The sequence below is a fragment of the Thamnophis sirtalis genome, unplaced genomic scaffold (genome assembly GCF_051295495.1).
Source record: "Thamnophis sirtalis isolate CommonGarterSnake01/CBP01778 unplaced genomic scaffold, rThaSir2_p1.2 scaffold_9, whole genome shotgun sequence".
Classification (NCBI taxonomy): domain Eukaryota; kingdom Metazoa; phylum Chordata; class Lepidosauria; order Squamata; family Natricidae; genus Thamnophis; species Thamnophis sirtalis.
The window spans coordinates 76,789,802-76,809,033 of NW_028261389.1; the positions used below are offsets into that span (position 1 = coordinate 76,789,802).

General features: G+C 44.5%; 1 protein-coding gene across 1 annotated transcript in view; it reads right to left on the bottom strand.

Annotated features, from left to right (window-relative positions):
- The window catches only part of LAMB1 (laminin subunit beta 1), a 71,747-nt gene that overhangs the window by 12,634 nt on the left and 39,881 nt on the right, over nt 1-19,232 (bottom strand). The window contains exons 20-26 of the mRNA XM_087722334.1: nt 18,715-18,878; nt 17,004-17,228; nt 15,621-15,838; nt 14,092-14,188; nt 5,526-5,895; nt 2,351-2,535; nt 1,515-1,756 (exon numbers count right to left, since the gene is read on the bottom strand). Of these exons, the coding sequence (XP_087578460.1) occupies nt 1,515-1,756; nt 2,351-2,535; nt 5,526-5,895; nt 14,092-14,188; nt 15,621-15,838; nt 17,004-17,228; nt 18,715-18,878 (1,501 nt within the window). The remainder of the gene's footprint in view (nt 1-1,514; nt 1,757-2,350; nt 2,536-5,525; nt 5,896-14,091; nt 14,189-15,620; nt 15,839-17,003; nt 17,229-18,714; nt 18,879-19,232) is intronic.

Below are 19,232 nucleotides of genomic sequence, written 5' to 3' on the forward strand. Positions count from 1 at the left end.
GCACTCTGCCTGGCCGGAGGGGGGGGCTTATTTTCAGAATGGGCGTATATTTTTGCCCCCCTGAAAAATGTGGCATGGTCTTAGTTTCAGGACACGTCGTATTTTCGGGGAAACACAGTTGGAAGTTACTAGTGTCTCAATAGCCCCCCTTTTTTAAATACGAAAAATTCCTCTCTCTCTCTCTCTCTCCAAATTAGAGGATTCAGTCAGATGGTTTTTAGAGAGGATTACCATCTTCTCCTTCAATTAAAGCAAGATGGAACTTTAAGGGCAGAAATTATGAATCTTCCGCAAGTATTTAAGAGGCAAAAATCTACAGTAAGGTTTTAATCTATCCAAGCACCTACGGTGTACATTTTCCCCCTTTGCTGGCCCATAGCCTCTTCATTTCTATTTTCTGTGGCGTTTTAATCCATCCTTTTTTTTTCAAAATTGCATTTACCTCACCATTTTTTGCATTGACGCTCATTTTTTTTATTGCTCACTTTCTGCTGCTTCTCATTTTTGCTTTCTTTGAAACTTGGGTGGTTGGAAGCTCGATCTATTTTTTTCCCCTCCCGGAGATGTACAGTGATAAAGACTACAAAAATGCAGATATAAATAAATAATCCTGGGTGGGCCCTTCTACTAATTTTTTTGTAGTTTCTGCCACGAGGTGGGTGGTCATTGGGGGGTAAGGTCTTCCCTGCTGAAATGCTGCATCTCTGGAATGTATTTTGGCACCGGAGGAGATAATCCTCGTCTGATCAGGTTTCTTGGTATAATGCTAAGGATTTGATGAATGCTCGCTGGTTCAGTTCTGCTTTTCAGTAATATTGTTTTAAATTTCTTAAAATAATTCTTGCTGTTAAAATGAGCAGAGGATCCAAAGACTCTCAGATCAATCCAGGTAGCCTTCGACTTACCACAATTGAGCGCAAGATTTCTGTGGGTAAGCGAGACATTCCTTAAAGCAGGGGTGGGGGTTGAAAGATTTTAGCAACTGGTTCTCTGCCCAGTTGCTGGGTGGGCGTGGCCATGGAAAGTGTGGCCTTCTCGCATGCGCACACTGGGAACAGGCTCCAGCTGTTCCTCTGCCTCACTGATGTCTGACTCCGAAGGCAGCTGATAACTGTCAGACGGCCCTGTCCCCCTCTCTGCCTCCGACACAGAGCCCTCATCCGAGCCTTCCCCAGACTCCAGGACTGGCCCATCTTCCTCCTCTACCTCCTCACTATCCGAATCTGCCGCCAGCTCCATACACTGGGAACAGGCTCCAGCTGTTCCTCTGCCTCACTGACGTCTGACTCTGAAGGCAGCTGATAACTGTCAGACGGCCCTGGCCCCCCTCTCTGCCTCCGACGCAGAGCCCTCATCAGAGCCTTCCCCAGACTCCAGGACTGGCCCATGTTCCTCCCCAACCGCTTCACTATCCGACTCTACAGCCAACTCCACTGGCCGCCGGCGGGCCACAACACCTTTGCAAACTCTTCCCCCTCATCCAAGCTCAGCTACGGCCTTCGCGAGGTGCCTACCTTTTCCGACACTTCTGCCAAATCGAGACTTTGCAGCTTGCCCGCCAGTTCGTCCAAGAGACGGGACTGCTCTTCCTGTGTAGCCTGGAAGGTGGCCGCCGTCTCGTTGATCAGACTCTCCACTTCCAGGCGCATTTCGGCGGACTGTTCAATGAGGCTGCCGGGAAGCAAAACTGACGCGTTGGCTCTTTTTTCCGCATCCAGCGACATCTGGAAATATTTGGTGATGCTATCCAAGGCACCTATCAGAAGGGAAACTGGTTGAGCATCCATGTCTGATCTGGCCTTACGACATTAATACAGGTAATCCTTGACTTATGACCCCAAGGGAGCCCCAGATTTCTGTCGCTAAGCGAGACAGTTATTAGAGTGAGTTTGCTCCATGTTACGACGTTTCCGTTCTGACCTGGGCGTCACCAAATCACGAAGCGGATTCCTTGTCCTGACAAAACACCACAACAGCCGTAAGTGTGAAACATGGTCGTAAGTCACTTTTTTCAGTGCTGTTATAACTTCGAACCGGTCACTAAACAAAGGAATTACTTAACGTTTGCAATAGCTGTCTTATGAAATTAAATGCACGATGCAGGCACAATGAAGCATGGCCAATGAAGCCCACTTAAGCTTGCCCCTCCGAAATCCACATGATTTTTTTATTATTTAAAATATTTTCCCCGCAGATCCTCCCTAAAACCTTTCGTCTGGGTTCGATTCCGTTCAACGTTCATGAAATGTATTTGTTTGAGGTTCCCTCCCACACTTTCCTTCGTTATGAAAAGCCAGATGTTTACCCCCCTCTTCCCCACCAAACTTCCTTGAGCTCTAACTGTACTAACCTCGGACGTCCGAGATTTTTATGAACTCCAGCTGTTCCCCGAGTTCTTTCACAGCGTTGTGTAAGCTCTTGGCGTCTGCCTCCAACGCCGTCAGCTCAGCCTCCACGGCGCTGCTTTCGTTTGCCACCGTAGAGATCTTTTCCTCCACTTCAATGATCTTTTGGGCCACATCTGCTTTCAGCTTCCTGCGGAACCAAGAAAACGTCCATTATTGCCAGAGCAAAAGCGGAGTTAGCGCAGATGGCTAAATGGACTCCCTTTGATCAAAGCGGAGGTGGTATTTCTACCGGTTCGTACTGGTTCGCCCGAAGCGGTTGGGGAAAGTGCAGGTGGCCCCACCCACCTGCCCCAGCTCTGCGGCATCCCATTTAGACACCTTTTTTCTGCCAAAAGCTCGTGCACGGAATGCCGTGTGCGCGCATGCATGCGCATGCTCACATTTGCGAACCGGTAGAAAAGGTAAGTGAACGCCACCCCTGGATCCAAGGGGGGGGGGAAAATGCACAATTACAATTGTTGTCCTTGACTCACAACAGTTCATTTCGTGACTGTTTCGAAGTTACAACGGTGACGAAAAATGTGACATATGACCATAGATTGGGTTTATTTCAGGGTTGGTTTTTTTTGTTAACACAAAGTGGCGGGGGGGGGGGAGAAGCTTGGGAAAACAGCACACTTCTATGGGATTTAACCATCTGCATTCCAAACAGCTTCTGTAATGTACTTGAAGGTTATTGCCAATTACGTATGTTAGATTGGCTCGTGGGCCCGTCCCTAATTTGTTTCATGCCCCGTATAACAAACTGTCTGTGTTAAGAACCTTTTTCGCAGGCTGAAAGACAAGCCTATTTTGTGAAGGGAAATGTTGCACAATAGAGTCTTTTAAAGTCTCCAGAAAGTCTGAAAAAGACGCAATCACAGAAATATTAGAGAAATGGCTGGGAAGCAAATTTACTTCCAAGTAAATTTTGGCCAGATTTGACCAATCTTGCCATTTTGCTCTTCTAGTTGAAAAGGGGAACAAGAACAAAAACAAGAAGAACAAGAACAGAACAGAATAAAGAAGACAAGAGAATAGTGAGTAGAGTAGAGTAGAATTAGAAGAGAAGAGAAGAGTGAATAGAGTAGAATGGAGCAGAGTAGAAGAGGAGAGTGAATAGAGTAGAGTAGAATTAGAAGAGAAGAGAAGAATGAGTAGAGTAGAGTAGAGTAGAATTAGAAGAGAAGAGTGAATAGAGTAGAGTAGAGTAGAATTAGAAGAGAAGAGTGAATAGAGTAGAATGGAGCAGAGTAGAAGAGAAGAGAAGAGTGAGTAGAGTAGAGTAGAATTAGAAGAGAAGAGTGAATAGAGTAGAGTAGAGTAGAGTAGAATTAGAAGAGAAGAATGAATAGAGTAGAGTAGAATCAGAAGAGAAGAGTGAATAGAGTAGAATGGAGCAGAGTAGAAGAGAAGAGTGAGTAGAGTAGAATTAGAAGAGAAGAGTGAATAGAGTAGAGTAGAATTAGAAGAGACGAGTGAATAGAGTAGAGTAGAATTAGAAGAGAAGAGAAGAGTGAGTAGAGTAGAGTAGAATTAGAAGAGAAGAGAAGAGTGAGTAGAGTAGAGTAGAATTAGAAGAGAAGAGTGAATAGAGTAGAGTAAAATCAGAAGAGAAGAGTGAATAGAGTAGAATGGAGCAGAGTAGAAGAGAAGAGTGAGTAGAGTAGAATTAGAAGAGAAGAGAAGAGTGAATAGAGTAGAGCAGAGTAGAAGAGAAGAGTGAATAGAGTAGAGTAGAATTAGAAGAGAAGTGAATAGAGTAGAGTAGAATCAGAAGAGAAGAGTGAATAGAGTAGAATGGAGCAGAGTAGAAGAGAAGAGTGAGTAGAGTAGAATTAGAAGAGAAGAGAAGAGTGAATAGAGTAGAGCAGAGTAGAAGAGAAGAGTGAATAGAGTAGAGTAGAATTAGAAGAGAAGAGAAGAGTGAGTAGAGTAGAGTAGAATTAGAAGAGAAGAGTGAATAGAGTAGAGTAGAATTAGAAGAGAAGAGTGAATAGAGTAGAATGGAGCAGAGTAGAAGAGGAGAGTGAACAGAGTAGAGTAGAATTAGAAGAGAAGAGAAGAGTGAGTAGAGTAGAGTAGAATTAGAAGAGAAGAGTGAATAGAGTAGAGTAGAGTAGAATTAGAAGAGTGAATAGAGTAGAATGGAGCAGAGTAGAAGAGAAGAGTGAGTAGAGTAGAGTAGAATTAGAAGAGAAGAGTGAATAGAGTAGAGTAGAATTAGAAGAGAAGAGAAGAGTGAGTAGAGTAGAGTAGAATTAGAAGAGAAGAGTGAATAGAGTAGAGTAGAATTAGAAGAGAAGAGTGAATAGAGTAGAATGGAGCAGAGTAGAAGAGGAGAGTGAATAGAGTAGAGTAGAATTAGAAGAGAAGAGAAGAGTGAGTAGAGTAGAGTAGAGTAGAATTAGAAGAGAAGAGTGAATAGAGTAGAGTAGAGTAGAATTAGAAGAGAAGAGTGAATAGAGTAGAATGGAGCAGAGTAGAAGAGAAGAGTGAGTAGAGGAGAGTAGAATTAGAAGAGAAGAGTAGAGTAGAATTAGAAGAGAAGAATGAATAGAGCAGAGCAGAGTAGAAGAGAAGAGTGAATAGGGTAGAGTAGAGTAGAATAGAATAGTGAATAGAATAGAGTAGAGGAGACGAGAGTAGAATAGAGTAGAACAGAACAGAACAGAACAAAACAGAGTAAAGTAGAATAGAACAGGATAGAAACAGAACAGGATGGAAACAGAACAGAACCAGAACCAGAACAGAACCAAAATAAAAAATAGGAATAGAATAGAACAAAATAGAAAATAGGAATAGAATAGGAACGGAATGGGAACCGGAACCAGACCCAGAACGGAATGGAAACAGAATGGAACAAAACAGAACATAATACTTTATTCGGCCAAGTGTGATTAGTCACATAAGAAATTATACAGAATCCGTAAGAACGTCTCTTTCCTATCTCTCAGGGACCCTTATCATTTCCATTCAAATTCGCGATAAACATTCTCTGCCTCCCCGTTTCCACCCTTTCTTCCTTCTTTCTCACCAAGTTCTCCTTAAAATCATTCAACAACCACAACAGACTCCCTTCTCCGTGGCCGAACTAAGAGCAGGCAACGGGTTCCGGATGCCGCGGGCCCTACTTACTCTGCTTCTTCAAAGAGGTCCCCAATGTTCTTGAGGGGCTCGGTCGCGGGATTTTGAGCAATGATGCTTTTGATCTCGTTCAGCTTCTCCTCCACCGAGCTGAGGGTCTCTCGGTAGGGGCCGCTCACCCCCGTGATCTTCAGGACTTTGGCTCTTTCCAGGAATCTCTGGGTCCTATTGGTCAACTCGGTGACGATGACGTCCCAGAGAGCAAAACACTGATGGCAAGGAGCGCAGTCTGGAAAGATTCCCGAGTAGCCTCGGGTGCATTTATCACAACGGGGACCTTCGACGCCTTCCCTGCAGATGCACTGGCCGGTTGACCGGTTACATTGGAGAGTCTGGATGCCTCGGGAATCGCACTCGCAAGCTGAATGAGAGAGGAAATAAAATTTGAGCGCTAGAAACCCGGAGTGTGGAAACCACTATTATCAACCCAAAATGAACACAAGAAACATAATTTCCTTAAACTGGAATATCTTAGAACCATGGATGGTAGGAATGAGGAACAACAGAATAGTTAACAGAGTTTACTTTAATGAATACTAGATTTTATATTTCACTGGACATTCATAACTTCTTCCTTTTTTGCCCCACCTCCTCCTCCTCCTCTTCTTCTTCCTCCTCCTCCTCCTTCTCCATTCACTCTCCTTCACCTCCTTGCCTCCTCTTCTCTTCTCCTTCTCCTTACACTTCCTCTCCTTCTTCTCTTCCTCTCCTCCTCCTGTTCTCCTTCTCCTCCTGTTCTCCTTCTCCTCCTCTTCCTCTCCGCTTCCTCCTCCTCCTCTTCTCCTCTTCCTCTCCTTCTCCTCTTCTTCTTCTCATTCTTCTTCTTCCTCCATTCCCTCTTCTTCACCTCCTCCTTCTCTTCCCTTCCTTTCTCTTACTCTCCTCCTTCTCCTTTTCTTTCTCTCCTTCTCCTCTTCCACTTCCTCTTCTTCTTCTCATTCTTCTTCTTCCTCCATTCCCTCTCTTATTCACCTCTCCTCCTCCTCTTCTTCTTTTTCTCCTTTCCCTTCCTCGCTTTCTCTTCCTCTCCTCTTTCTCCTCTTCTGTTCCTCCTCCTCTTCTCCTTCTCCTTAGAAGGGACCTTGGAGGTCTTCTAGTCCAACCCCCTGCTTAGGCAGGAAGCCCTATACCATTTCAGACAAATGGCTATCCAATCTCTTCTTAAAAGCTTGGAGCATTTACAACTTCTGGAGGCAAGTTATTCCACTGGTTAATTGTCTTCACTGTCAGGAACTTTCTCCTTAGTTCTAAGCTGCTTCTCTCCTTCATTGGTTTCCACCCATTGCTTCTTGTCCTACCCTCAGATGCATTGGAGAATAGCTGGACTCCTTCTTCTTTGTGGCAACCCCTGAGATATTGGAATCTATCATGTCTCCCTTAATCCTTCTTTTCATTAAACTAGACCTACTCAGTTCCTGCAACCGTTCTTCATATGTTTTAGCCTCCAGTCCCCTAATCATCTTTGTTGCTCTTCTCTGCACTCTTTCTGGAGTCTCCACATCTTTTCTACATTGTGGCCACCAAAACTAGATGCCGTATTCCAAGTGTGGCCTTACCAAGGCATTATAAAATGGTATTAACACTTCTCAAAAAAAAGTGGTGTGATTAGTCATCAAAAATACTATACACTTTTCCCAAAATGTTTCCACAATTTTCGCCACTACTGTAAATTTACCATTCTGCAAATTCAGATATCTATTCCTGGAGATTTTGCAGATGAGTCTGGACCACCATTTTTCTGCAATGGTAGTTGGTCTTCTACTGGATCCATCAAGATTTCTTTTCCTTATGCAAGCTTTAATCTAAGACTCAGTTGTGAGTGCAGCTTATGATCCACTCAGATCAATGGCAAGATTTCCATCCATAGAAATGCTTCTAGATCCCGCCCAGAATGGACAAACAATTTCAATACATTATACTACACATATTCACTGCAGCTAGGATTGCTTTCGAATTTGCAGAGATGGACAATAGCAATAGCAATAGCAATAGCAATAGCAATTCGACTTATATACCGCTTCATAGGGCTTTCAGCCCTCTCTAAGCTGTTTACAGAGTCAGCATATTGCCCCCAACAATCCGGGTCCTCATTTTACCCACCTCGGGAGGATGGAAGGCTGAGTCAACCTTGAGCCGGTGAGATTTGAACCGCCAAACTGCAGCTAGCAGTCAGCTGAAGTGGCCTGCAGTACTGCACTCTAACCACTGCGCTACCTCGGCTCTAGACAAAAAGACTATAGAACTAAAAGAAAGAGAAGAATCGGATTTCTATAAAATATGGAATAGAATTGATAAGTGGCTAGAAAACAGAAGCCGAAACAGAAAATAGAAAAGGTAAATATAATGGTGATATGAAGAATTAATATTATTATAAGTGTTAGTACTACTGTTATTATATTATTGGGCAAGGTAAAAATCAATAGGAAGGCAATGCAGAATGAAGAACTATAAAGGCTAAACATGAAAGCCGATACATAAGGCTGTATAATTTACTTTATATTGTCATGTATGTTTTGCTTTTCGTTTTTTCTTGCTGTGTTTTTCTTTCTGTTTTTAAAGATTAAAAGTGTTTAATAAAAACTATTTTTTTTAAAAAAGAAGAAATTGTTCCACATCCCATTCATCAGAGTGAATTGCAAAAGAGAATCTGCAACGGACAGGAATATTTTTGTTTAGTCTACCCGCAAACAGCCAGATTGGATTAAAACGAAGCTGGAAATTGGGACCACTTAAAAAACTTTGTTAAATAAAGACCCAAACAGATGTGACTCTCCGCCCCACCCCTGTGTGAGAAATACCAGCTGTTCTGCGACAAACTCCGAATGAGATCATAAGCATATATGGCAACATTCAGATTTTCTTTGACATCCGGCAAATTAAAGCTATTAGAAATTCAGTGCCTTGTCCAATGCTTCCCGATATAAACTTATCACTTTCCCAGTTTTATCATCTAGTTTCGCATCCACAATTGCGTTTATAAAGTCTCCCACTACGAAAATATTTTCATACTCCAACCTCTGCTATGTTTCTTATGTAATATACTGTAAAAGTCCTCTTGTTTACTATTTGGTGCATAGATTGCTAGCAGGAGTACCTGTTTATGAGTCATTGTTACCTCCACCATCAAAATCCTCCCTCCCTCCCTCCACAAATATTTGCTTAGCATTTATTGTTTCTTTTACATAGAGCGCTACTCCTCTCTTAGCAATAGCAATAGCAGTTAGACTTATATACCGCTTCATAGGGCTTTCAGCCTTCTCTAAGCGGTTTACAGAGTCAGCATATTGCCCCCACAGTCTGGGTCCTCATTTCACCCACCTCGGAAGGATGGAAGGCTGAGTCAACCTTGAGCCGGTGAGATTTGAACAGCCGAACTGCAGAACTGCAGTCAGCTGAAGTAGCCTGCAGTGCTGCATTTAACCACTGCGCCACCTCGGCTCTTGTTATGCTCCTTCTTCAAATCTCAACCAACCAATGCTCTGTCTTATAAAGTGGCCAAAAAAATCAGAACACAAAATACAAGGTCTTATAGACAACCCTCACTCTGTCAAGGACCTTGGAGTATTCATCTCTAATGATTTAAGTGCCAGAACCCACATTGCCAAAAAAGGCATTAAGAGTTGTTAACCTAATCTTGCGTAGCTTCTTCTATGGTAATATTGTACTGCTAGCCAGAGAATACAAAACCTTTGCTAGACTAATCCTCGAATACAGCTCATCTGTCTGGAACCCGCACTGCATATGGGACATTAATACAATCGAAAGAGTCCAGAGGTATTTCATGGGAAGAGTTCTCCACTCCTCTGCTCACAACAGAATCCCTTAGGCCACCAGGCTTGAAATTTTGGGCTTAAACAACTTAGAACTACACCATCTTCAGCCTGACCTAAGCGTAGTACATAAAATTATCTGCTACAATGTCCTACCTGTCCGTGACTACTTCAGCTTCAACCGCAACCACACACAAACTCACAATAGATACAAACTCAAGGTAAACTGCTCCAAACTTGATTGCAGAAAATACGACTTCAGCAAGAGTTGTCGATGCCTGGAATGCACTACCTGACTCTGTGGTTTCTTCCCCGAACCCCCAAAACTTTAACCTTTAGACTGTCTACTCACCCCATTCCTAAGAGGTCTGTAAGGGGGGGTGCATAAGCGCACCAATGTGCCTACCGCCTCTGTCCTAATCTTCCCTTTTATTCGTATCCATTTCATGTATTCATAATCATGTTATATAATAGAGGCTTGATGAAATAAATAAAATGAAATAAATAAAATGTAATAAATAAAATGAAATAAAATAAAACAGAAGCCCTTCTGAATTTTTATTTTCGAGTTTCTGGTTTGCAAGCCCTGGATCGTGGAAGCCTCTTCTTCTCCAAGTAGTCAAAAGTTCCCATCAGAAACGTGACAGGACCAAGGCAGAAGGAAGGGGACGGAGGGGGAAAAAACCCCACCATTTATTTAAACGGATTGGCGTTCTTTAGCCCTGTTGGTAAAAAGGCCATTTAAAGGAGCAAATTGCCTCAAACAAAACTCGGTTCTCTTGTGGAGAATTTGATCAATTGTGTGTATGTGTGTGTGTGTGTGAGAATGTAGTTATCCGACCCTTCAACTTTACTGTTGGGTGCAATTTTAACAAAGTGGCCTTTTTGTTCTCCGAAATAAAAGCCCGACACATAAGTCCTTTATTTTCTTCGGAGTCCCTCCAGCATCCACACTGTGAATGGTTGGCGATGGAATTTATCTCCCCTCTGGCAATTCGTTTTGCTTTGAACATTAGGTCTGGGGGGGTGGGAGTGGACACGGGGGTAGGTGGGAAGGTCCCACTTAACCCTTAAATGTTTAGTTTTGGAGAAATGACTCACTAATCAATCGAATTCCCAAGCTGGGTCAAAGAAATGTCATCAGTTGAAGACCTTCTGAAGATCCCCAAGTGCCTTCTAGCCGTTTTGTTTATTCGTTTATTTGTATCCCGCTTTTATTATTTTGATAAGTAACTCAATGGGGCAAGATTTATCCAACAGAGCTTCCTTCCTTCTCCTATTTTCCCTACAACAACTAAGGGGGGGGGGGGACTAGAACTCACAATCTCCTGGCGATTGGCCAAAAGTAATCCAGCTGGCTTTCCTGGCTAAGACTGGACTAGAACTCCCAGTGTCTTGGTGATTGGCTCAAAGTCACCCAGCTGGCTTTCATGGCTAAGATGGGACTAGAACTTTCGGTCTCCTGGTGATTGGCCCAAAGTTACCCAGCTGGCTTTCATGGCTAAGGCGGGACTAGAACTCCCCATCTCCTCATGATTGGTCCAACATCACCCAGCCGGCTTTCATGGCTAAGGCAGGACTAGAACTCCCCGTCTTCTCATGATTGGTCCAACATCACCCAGCCGGCTTTCATGGCTAAGGCAGGACTAGAACTCCCTATCTCCTCATGATTGGTCCAACATCACCCAGCCGGCTTTCATGGCTAATGCAGGACTAGAACTCCCCGTCTCCTCATGATTGGTCCAACATCACCCAGCCACCTTTCATGACTAAGGCAGGACTAGAACTCCCTATCTCCTCATGATTGGTCCAACATCACCCAGCCGGCTTTCATGGCTAAGGCAGGACTAGAACTCCCCATCTCCTGGTGATTGGCCCAATGTCACCCAGCCTATTTCGTGGCTAAGACGGGACTAGAATTCCCAGTGTCCTGGTGATTGGCCAGCCGGCTTTCATGCCTAAGGCGGGACTAGAACACTTGGTCTCCTGGTGATTGGGCCAAAGTTAACTTTCAAGGTTAAAGTGGGACTAGAATTCACAATCGCCTGGTGATTGACTCCAAATTACCCAGCAAGCTTTTATGACTAAGGTGAGTAAAAACGTATCACTCAACTCCTGTTGACTGACCCAAAGTCACACTACCATCTTTCAGGGCTACAGCAGGACTAGAATTCCCCACCCCCTGGTTTCTAGCTTGGGCCTTAACCACTGAACCAAAGTGGTTCTTTTTAGCATATTTTATATTTAGCAAGTTACTGGTTGTGGGAGATCCCCCCAATCCTACCCTTCCAACTCTGTGATTCTGTATTCTGTGTAAATTATTCTGTGGGCTTCTTGATCCAAAAACTGAGGGCATCTACATCGGTTTTATGATTGGCCAAGCCCACCAATGACAGCCATTTGAAGGACAGACAATCAGCTTTCGGATGAAACTGACCAGGTCTGTATTCTTTACATTCCAAGCATACTTAACCTTCTACCAATATTAGAACAGAACAAAACACGCAGGGAGAATGTAAACTTGTCTTAGCTGTGAATGAATAAACATCCCTATGGACCAGAAATCAACGCTCAGATACTTCACCATGATATCATCCTATATATATAAAACAAGAGTTTGGCAAGTCCGGGCATAATAGATTGAAGGAGGGTTCAGGGAAAACTGGAACATGGTCAAAGAAGACAGCAGAGGAGGATGGAGAATTCAAAACTACTTCCCACAAAGAAGGATTGAGGAAACTAGAACATTTGACCTTGAGAAGACCCCCAAAAAGGGGATACGATAACATTCCTCAAATACCAAAGAGGACATCTGGCTGAACGAGGTCGATGCACTGTAAATTGCCATTCCAGGATGCAGGAATGAAAGGTTGAAGTTATAGGAAGGGAGATACTGGCTGAAGGGGAGGACAAAGTCACATCAGGTTTCTTGGCTTTGAAACTAATATCCAGAGATACAGCAGCTCTTCCCTCATTGAATAGGCTCAAGTAAAGGCTGGACAGACATATGCCAGAGACGGCTTCAAAATAGATATCTCCATAGAACAGAGTTCTTGGATTTAATGACCTAATATTTGGTTCCTTCCAACTCTATAATTCTATATTTAGAATCCATATAGAGATGGATCTCTGACAGCTGATAGAGATAGATAGATAGGTAGATAGGTAGATAGGTAGATAGATAGATAGATAGATAGATAGATAGATAGATAGATAGATAGATAGATAGATAGATAGATAGATAGATAGATGATAGATAGATGGACAAAGATAGATAGATGGATGGATGGATAGATAAATGGATGGATGGATAAATGGATAATGGATGGATAAATGGATGGATGGATGGATAGATGGATACAGACAGACAGATAGATGGACAAAGATAGATAGATGGACAGATGGATGGACAAAGATAGATAGATAGATAGATAGATAGATGATAGATAGATAGATAGATAGATAGATAGATAGATAGATAGATAGATAGATAGATAGATGGATGGATTACAATTTATATTGTTTTATTTGTTCCTAGTACGATTTGATTGCTTGTTAGTAACCTATGACTATTACTAAGTGTTGTATCTTATGATTCTTTACCATATGATTCTTTATGAATGTATTTTATTTTTCTTTATGTACACTGAGAGCACATGCACCAAAAACAAATTCCTTGTGTGTCCAACCACGCTTGGAACAGAATTCTATTCTATTCTATTCTATTCCATTCCTTCTCTATTCTTATTCTATTCTATTCTATCCCATTCTATTCCATCTATTCTATTCCATTTCATTCCTTTTTTCTATTCTATTCTATTCCTTCTCTATTCTATTCTTATTCCATTCCATTCTATTCTATTCCATCTCTATTCTATTCTATTCCATTTCATTCCTTTTTTCTATTCTATTTTATTCTATTCTACTCTATCTCTACTCTACTCCATTCTATTCTACTCTACTCCATTCTACTCTACTCAACTCAAACAAATTCCACTGAAATGCTGACAAGATTACACTTTCCATACAACTCTGCAAAATCTTATTTTAGTTTTTTTATGTAAGTGTGTTATTCATAAACTACAGTTTAAATCCAACAATGTTAAATTTAGCTACAATACAACAGAACACCAGATAAGCGGAGATCTTTTTAAAGTCCTTTGCAGAAATCATAACTGCAACATAAGAGGCTAACCTTGGTTAGCAAGTCCAGGATTAATATATTGCAACGTTAAGATACTTAAAGGATGGTCCTCTTATCTATTCCAGTCTTGCCTCTAAGTTCTTGCATCCAAATAAAATGAAACCAACGTGAATGGTACTTTGTTCGTTCCGCAAACGTCATCGCAAAAGAAACCATCCTTCACTATCTCGGATTGTCCTGAGGATACCAGAATCCTACCAATGCTGGTTACAAGTTGCCCTCGGCTCATTTAACGACTGGTCGAAGTTTTGCCACCTTCTCACAGACAAAGCCAATGGGGAAACTAAATTCACTTAACAACCATGCCACTAATTTAATTTAATTTAATTTATTAGATTTATAGGCTGCCCAATCCCGGATGACTCCGGGGGGCTAACTCAACTGCTGCAGCGATTCACACTTAACAGTGCAGTTAAGACAGGGCGTAAGATGGGCAAAAACTTCACTGAACAGCTTGTTTCACTTAGTAACAGAAAGGTTGGGCTCAACTGTGGTCGTAAGTCAAGGACTACCTGCAATGGGATATTTGAACATATCCCTGGAAAAAGAAGGAAGGTTGAGCCAGGAATAATAACATACTCACCTTGGCAGCCGATGGTAGGGTCACCCCAGAAATATTCCTGGCATTCCGTACAGGTGCGCCCGCCGAATCCTGGCATACATTGGCACTGGCCAGTGAACTATTAAAAGGGGAAGGGGAGAGAAACAAGTTTAGACCACCGACAGGTCCAGTACTAAAGCCAGGCTGGCCATAATATGCATCCATAATTAGGAACTTCATCATTTTTTTAAAAAAAAAATAGTCAATTCACCCAATTCTCCTCTTAACTGCATTCTTTCTAAATCACGGCAGATGCTATGAGAGAAGTACGTAGAAAAATCCGCTAGCTTTCACGCCTAAGGCGGGAGTAAAACTCACTGTCTCCTGGTGATTGGTCTAAAGCAGGGATTGGCAATCTGTGGCTCTGGAGCCGCATGTGGCTCTTTCAATCCCTCTGCTGCGGCTCCGTCCACAGTCGGCGGCACAATTTTGAGAAGAGCTTCCAGTTTGGGGGGGGGGGGGGAAGCACGGCGCGCCAGGAGGAGACTCTATGGGAAGGGGCGGCTTTTCCAGTCGGCTCCATAATTGATAGGGCTTTCGGTTAGGACAGAGAGAGGAAAAAGGGCACTGGGCTAGGAGGAGACTCTATGGTGGGGGAACCGGACTTCCGGTCAGCTCCAGAATTGAATGGGGGGAGGGTACTGGTTAGGACTTTTGTGGCTCCCGGTGTTTTCTTTTCTGTGAGAAATGGGTCCAAATGGCTCTTTGGGTGTTTAAGGTTGCCAACCCCTGGTTTAAAGACACCTAACAGGCTTTCATGCCTAAGGCAGAACTAGAACTCACTGTCTCCTGGTGATTCATCCAGCCGGCTTTCATGCCTAAGGCAGGACTACAATTCACCGTCTCCTGGTGATTGGCCCAAAGTCACTCAGCCAGCTTTCTTGCCTAAGACAGGACTAGAACTCACTGTCTCCTGGTTACTGGGCCAAAGTTACCCAGCCAGCTTTCTTGCCTAAGACAGGACTAGAACTCACTGTCTCCTGGTTACTGGGCCAAAGTTACCCAGCCAGCTTTCTTGCCTAAGGCAGGACTAGAACTCACTGTCACCCGGTGATTGGCCCAAAGTCACCCAGCCGGCTTTCTTGCCGAAGGCAGGACTAGAATTCTCAGTCTCCTGGTTTCTAGTCCAATCCCTTAACCACATCCCCAAAAGGCCTCTCTTCTGCAGGGAAGAATTCCTCCATCATTTCCTGGAGCACGTGTTTTACATCTTAGATATCTGAAAGAGCTAGCATCCCTCTGCCATCCTTAGAGAGGCAGGTGATGCAGTGGGTAGAGTGCAGTCAGCACTTCAGCTGACTGCTATCTGCAGTTCAGCGGTTCAAATCTCACCGGCTCAAGGTTGACTCAGCCTTCCATCCTTCCGAGGTGGGTAAAATGAGGACCCAGACTGTGGGGGCGATATGCTGACTCTATAAACCGCTTAGAGAGGGCTGAAAGCCCTATGAAGCGGTATATAAGTCTAACTGCTATTGCTATTGCTATCCTTAACTCCGATAAAGCTTCCTCACCTCGTTGCAAGACGGGCCGAAGGAATGTTCCGGATTACAGGCGCAGGTTTCGCATCCGGTCCCACTGCTCAGATTCCATGTGTTTGGGGCACAATGATCGCAATTCTGTCCAGCCACATTGGGGAGACACTGACACTGGCCTGTTTCTTTCTCGCAATCGCAGTCTTCGGAGCTGTTGCAATGGTGAGGTACGGTTCCCAGGTAATTGCAGACACATTCTGGAAGGAAGGAGTGGCAAAAGCTTACGGCAGGGGAGTCAAACTCAATTTCATTGAGGGCTGCATCAGGGTTGGGTTTGACGTTGGGTGGGGGGGGAACGTGTTTGTGTGTGTGGCCAGGGTGTGTGTAGCCAGCTCGACGTCACTTGTGTCAGGGGCTCCTGTGGTGACCCGAGCACTCTGCCAGTGAGAACGAGTTCCCGAGCTCCGTTTTCGGCTGCAACCGCCTCCTGCAACCGTCTGCCAGTGAAAATGGAGCTCGGGAGAGCCGCTCTCCTGAGCACCATTTTCACTGGCAGAGGCAACGCGGGCCGGTCCATCACTATTTCCAGGCCTTTCTCGCGGGCTAGATCTAAGCACCCCGCGGGCCTTGAGTTTGGCATCCCTGCTATAGACAATAATGGATAGATCTTGCAATTCAAAAAGGGAATCTTTTGCAAATATCTAAGGCAGAGGCGTCAAACTCGATTTCACTGAGGGCTGCATCAGAGTTGTTACTGACCTTGCGGGGCGTGGGTGTGTGTGGCCAGGGTGGGCATGGCCAGTTTAACGACACTCATGTAAGGGGGCGCCTGTGATGGCCCGAGCACTCTGCCAGCAAAAACAGAGCTCGGGAGGGTGCAACGCAGTGGTGGTTTCGGGAGGTACAACACGGTACGGCCATACCAGTAGTAGCCAGGATCAGCAGCTCCCATACTAGTACAGTGGCTCGTTTGGTCCACCCGCCTGCCTGCGATCCATGGCTGTTGATAACGCGACCGGCCAATTGCGCACGCATGCACAGCGTCGGCACCTGCATGACCACCGCCGAGCAGTTGGTTGTCATAGGGCAGCGGTGTACACATGCATGCGCAGTGTGTGTACCCAACTAGGACGCCTGGCCCTGTGCGCAGTGTACCGGTTCCGACGGGATCTGGAACCCACCACTGGTGCGACGGCCTCCTGCAACCCTATGTCAGTGAAGACGGAGCTCGGGAGGACCACCGTCACAGCCACCCGAGCTCCGTTTTCTCTGGTGGAGGCACCACGGGCCAATCCTTCACTGTTTCCAGGGCTGATCCGCAGGCCAGCCGAATCCAGCCTGCGGGCCTTGAGTTTGACACCCATGAGCTAAGGCCAAAGGGTACCCACAAAAATCAAAGCCAGAGGTCCCTTGTCCACTCACTTCTACAATCCTGTTGAAGGGCCCATCCGTAGTAGCCAGGTTTACACTCTTGGCAGTGTTCGCCTTGGGTGTGAAACAAACACCGGAGACACAACCCGGTCCTTTTGTCACAAGCCTCCGGATCAGAGGAGTCTATGTTGTTGTTGCACTGGCAGGGATGGCATCTCCCACCAACCTCTTCGGGGTTTCCAAAGAAGCCAGAGGCACATTCGTCACATCTGCTTCCTGTTCAAGCAGCAAAAAGGGAAATCTTCAGCAAATTATCATTTGTTTATATCCCACCTTTATTATTTCTATCCAAGGCGACAAACACACACAATATACCTTCTTCCTCCTATGTTCCACACAACAACAACACTCCTGTGAGGTGGGTTGGTCTGAGGGAGAGTGACTCTCCCAAAAGCGCCCAGCTGGCTTTCATTGCTAAGGTGGGACTAGAACTCCCAGTCTCTTGGTGTATTGGACCAAAGACACCCAACTGGCCTTTATGGCTAAGGCAAGACTAGAACTCCCAGTCTCCTGGTGCTTTAACCAGAGTCACCTAACTGGCTTTTATGGCTAAGGCGGGACTAGAACTCCCAGTCTCCTGGTGGTTGGCCCAGAGTCACCCAACCAATTTTTATGTCTAAGGTGGAATTAGAACTCCCAGTCTCATGGTGATTGGCCCAAAGTCATCCAATTGGCTTTCATGCCTAAGCCAGGACTAGAACTCCTAGTCTCCTGGTGATTGTCCTAAAGTCACCCGGATGATTTTCATGGTTAAGGCGGGACTAGAACTCCCAGTGCCCTGATGATTGGATGAAAGTCACACAACTGGCTTTCATGGCTAAGGTGGAACTAGAACTCCCAGTGTCCTGGTGATTGGCCCAAAGTCACCCAGCTGGCTTTCATGGCTAAGGCGGAACTAGAACTCCCAGTCTCACAGTTTCTAACCTGGTGCCTTAACCACTAGATCGAACTGGCTTAAATTCAGCTAGAAACCAAAGTATGAGAGAAATAATCCACTTTGTGTCTGTTAAGAAACAGGACTCATCTGTAACTCTTTGTAAAGCACCAACACTCCTCGACTTACAACCATTCATTTAGTGACTGTTCAAAGTTACAACGCCCCTGAAAAAAATGGACTTATAACTGTTTTTTTCACATTTACCTTTGCAGCTTCCCCATGTTCACGTGATCAAAACTTGGTCGTTTGACAACTGACTCACATTTACGACGGTTGCAGTGTCCCGGGGTCATTTGATCCCTTTTTGCAACCTTCTCACAAGCAAAGACAAGGGAGATGCCCGATCCACTTAACAACCGTGTTACTAACTTAACAACTGCAGTAATTTGCTTATCAATCCTGGCAAGAAAGGGCGTAAAACAGGGCAAAACTTAACAGCTGTCTTGCGGGGCTCAATTGCAGCCGTAAATCGAGGACTACCTGTAGTTAGATAATTTCACAAACCCATTTACCTTTATATGAGTGGTGCAGTGGCCTAGAGGTGGAGCTCTCACCTCACGCTCAGGAGGCTGTGAGTTCGATCCTAGCTAGAGGCCCATATTTCTCTCTCTGGGCACAATGAGAATATATCTGCTGAATAGAACTCCACGCTGGTGACAGGAAGAGCATCTGGCCAGGAAATAATAAGCTCCATTCAAGTTGCTCCGACTCCAACTTGCAAGGGATTACGGGGTAATTAAATGACAATATATATATATGTATTACCTTTATATCCTCTCTCACAAACGCACACCACTTGTAATGTAATCCGGTCTTGATAACATCCATTGGCAAACTGGCGCCCACTTTCCGGTCCATCTGGGCAAGGACAAGGACGGCAGTGATCACCTGATCCCAAGATTGGATCTCCATAAAAACCAGCGAGGCACCTAAATTTTATAATACAAGGTTTCTCAGAAGGCATATGATACAGTAAATTGGTCAATGGAATATAAGCTTATTAACCACTTTAGTATTTTTCTCTACGTGGTCCTTGAGTTACAACAGTTCATTTAGCGACAGCTCAAAGCGCTAAGCAAAATACCATTTTTCACAGTTACGACCTTTGAAGCATCCCTGGGGTCACGTGATCAAAATTCGACTGACTCATACTTACGACCGTTGCGGAGTCTCAAGATCACGTGAACCCATTTTGCGGCTTTCCGACGAGCAAAGTCAATGGGGAAGCCAGAATCACTTAACTAGGGATTCGAACCGCCGAACTGCCGACCTTCTGATTGACA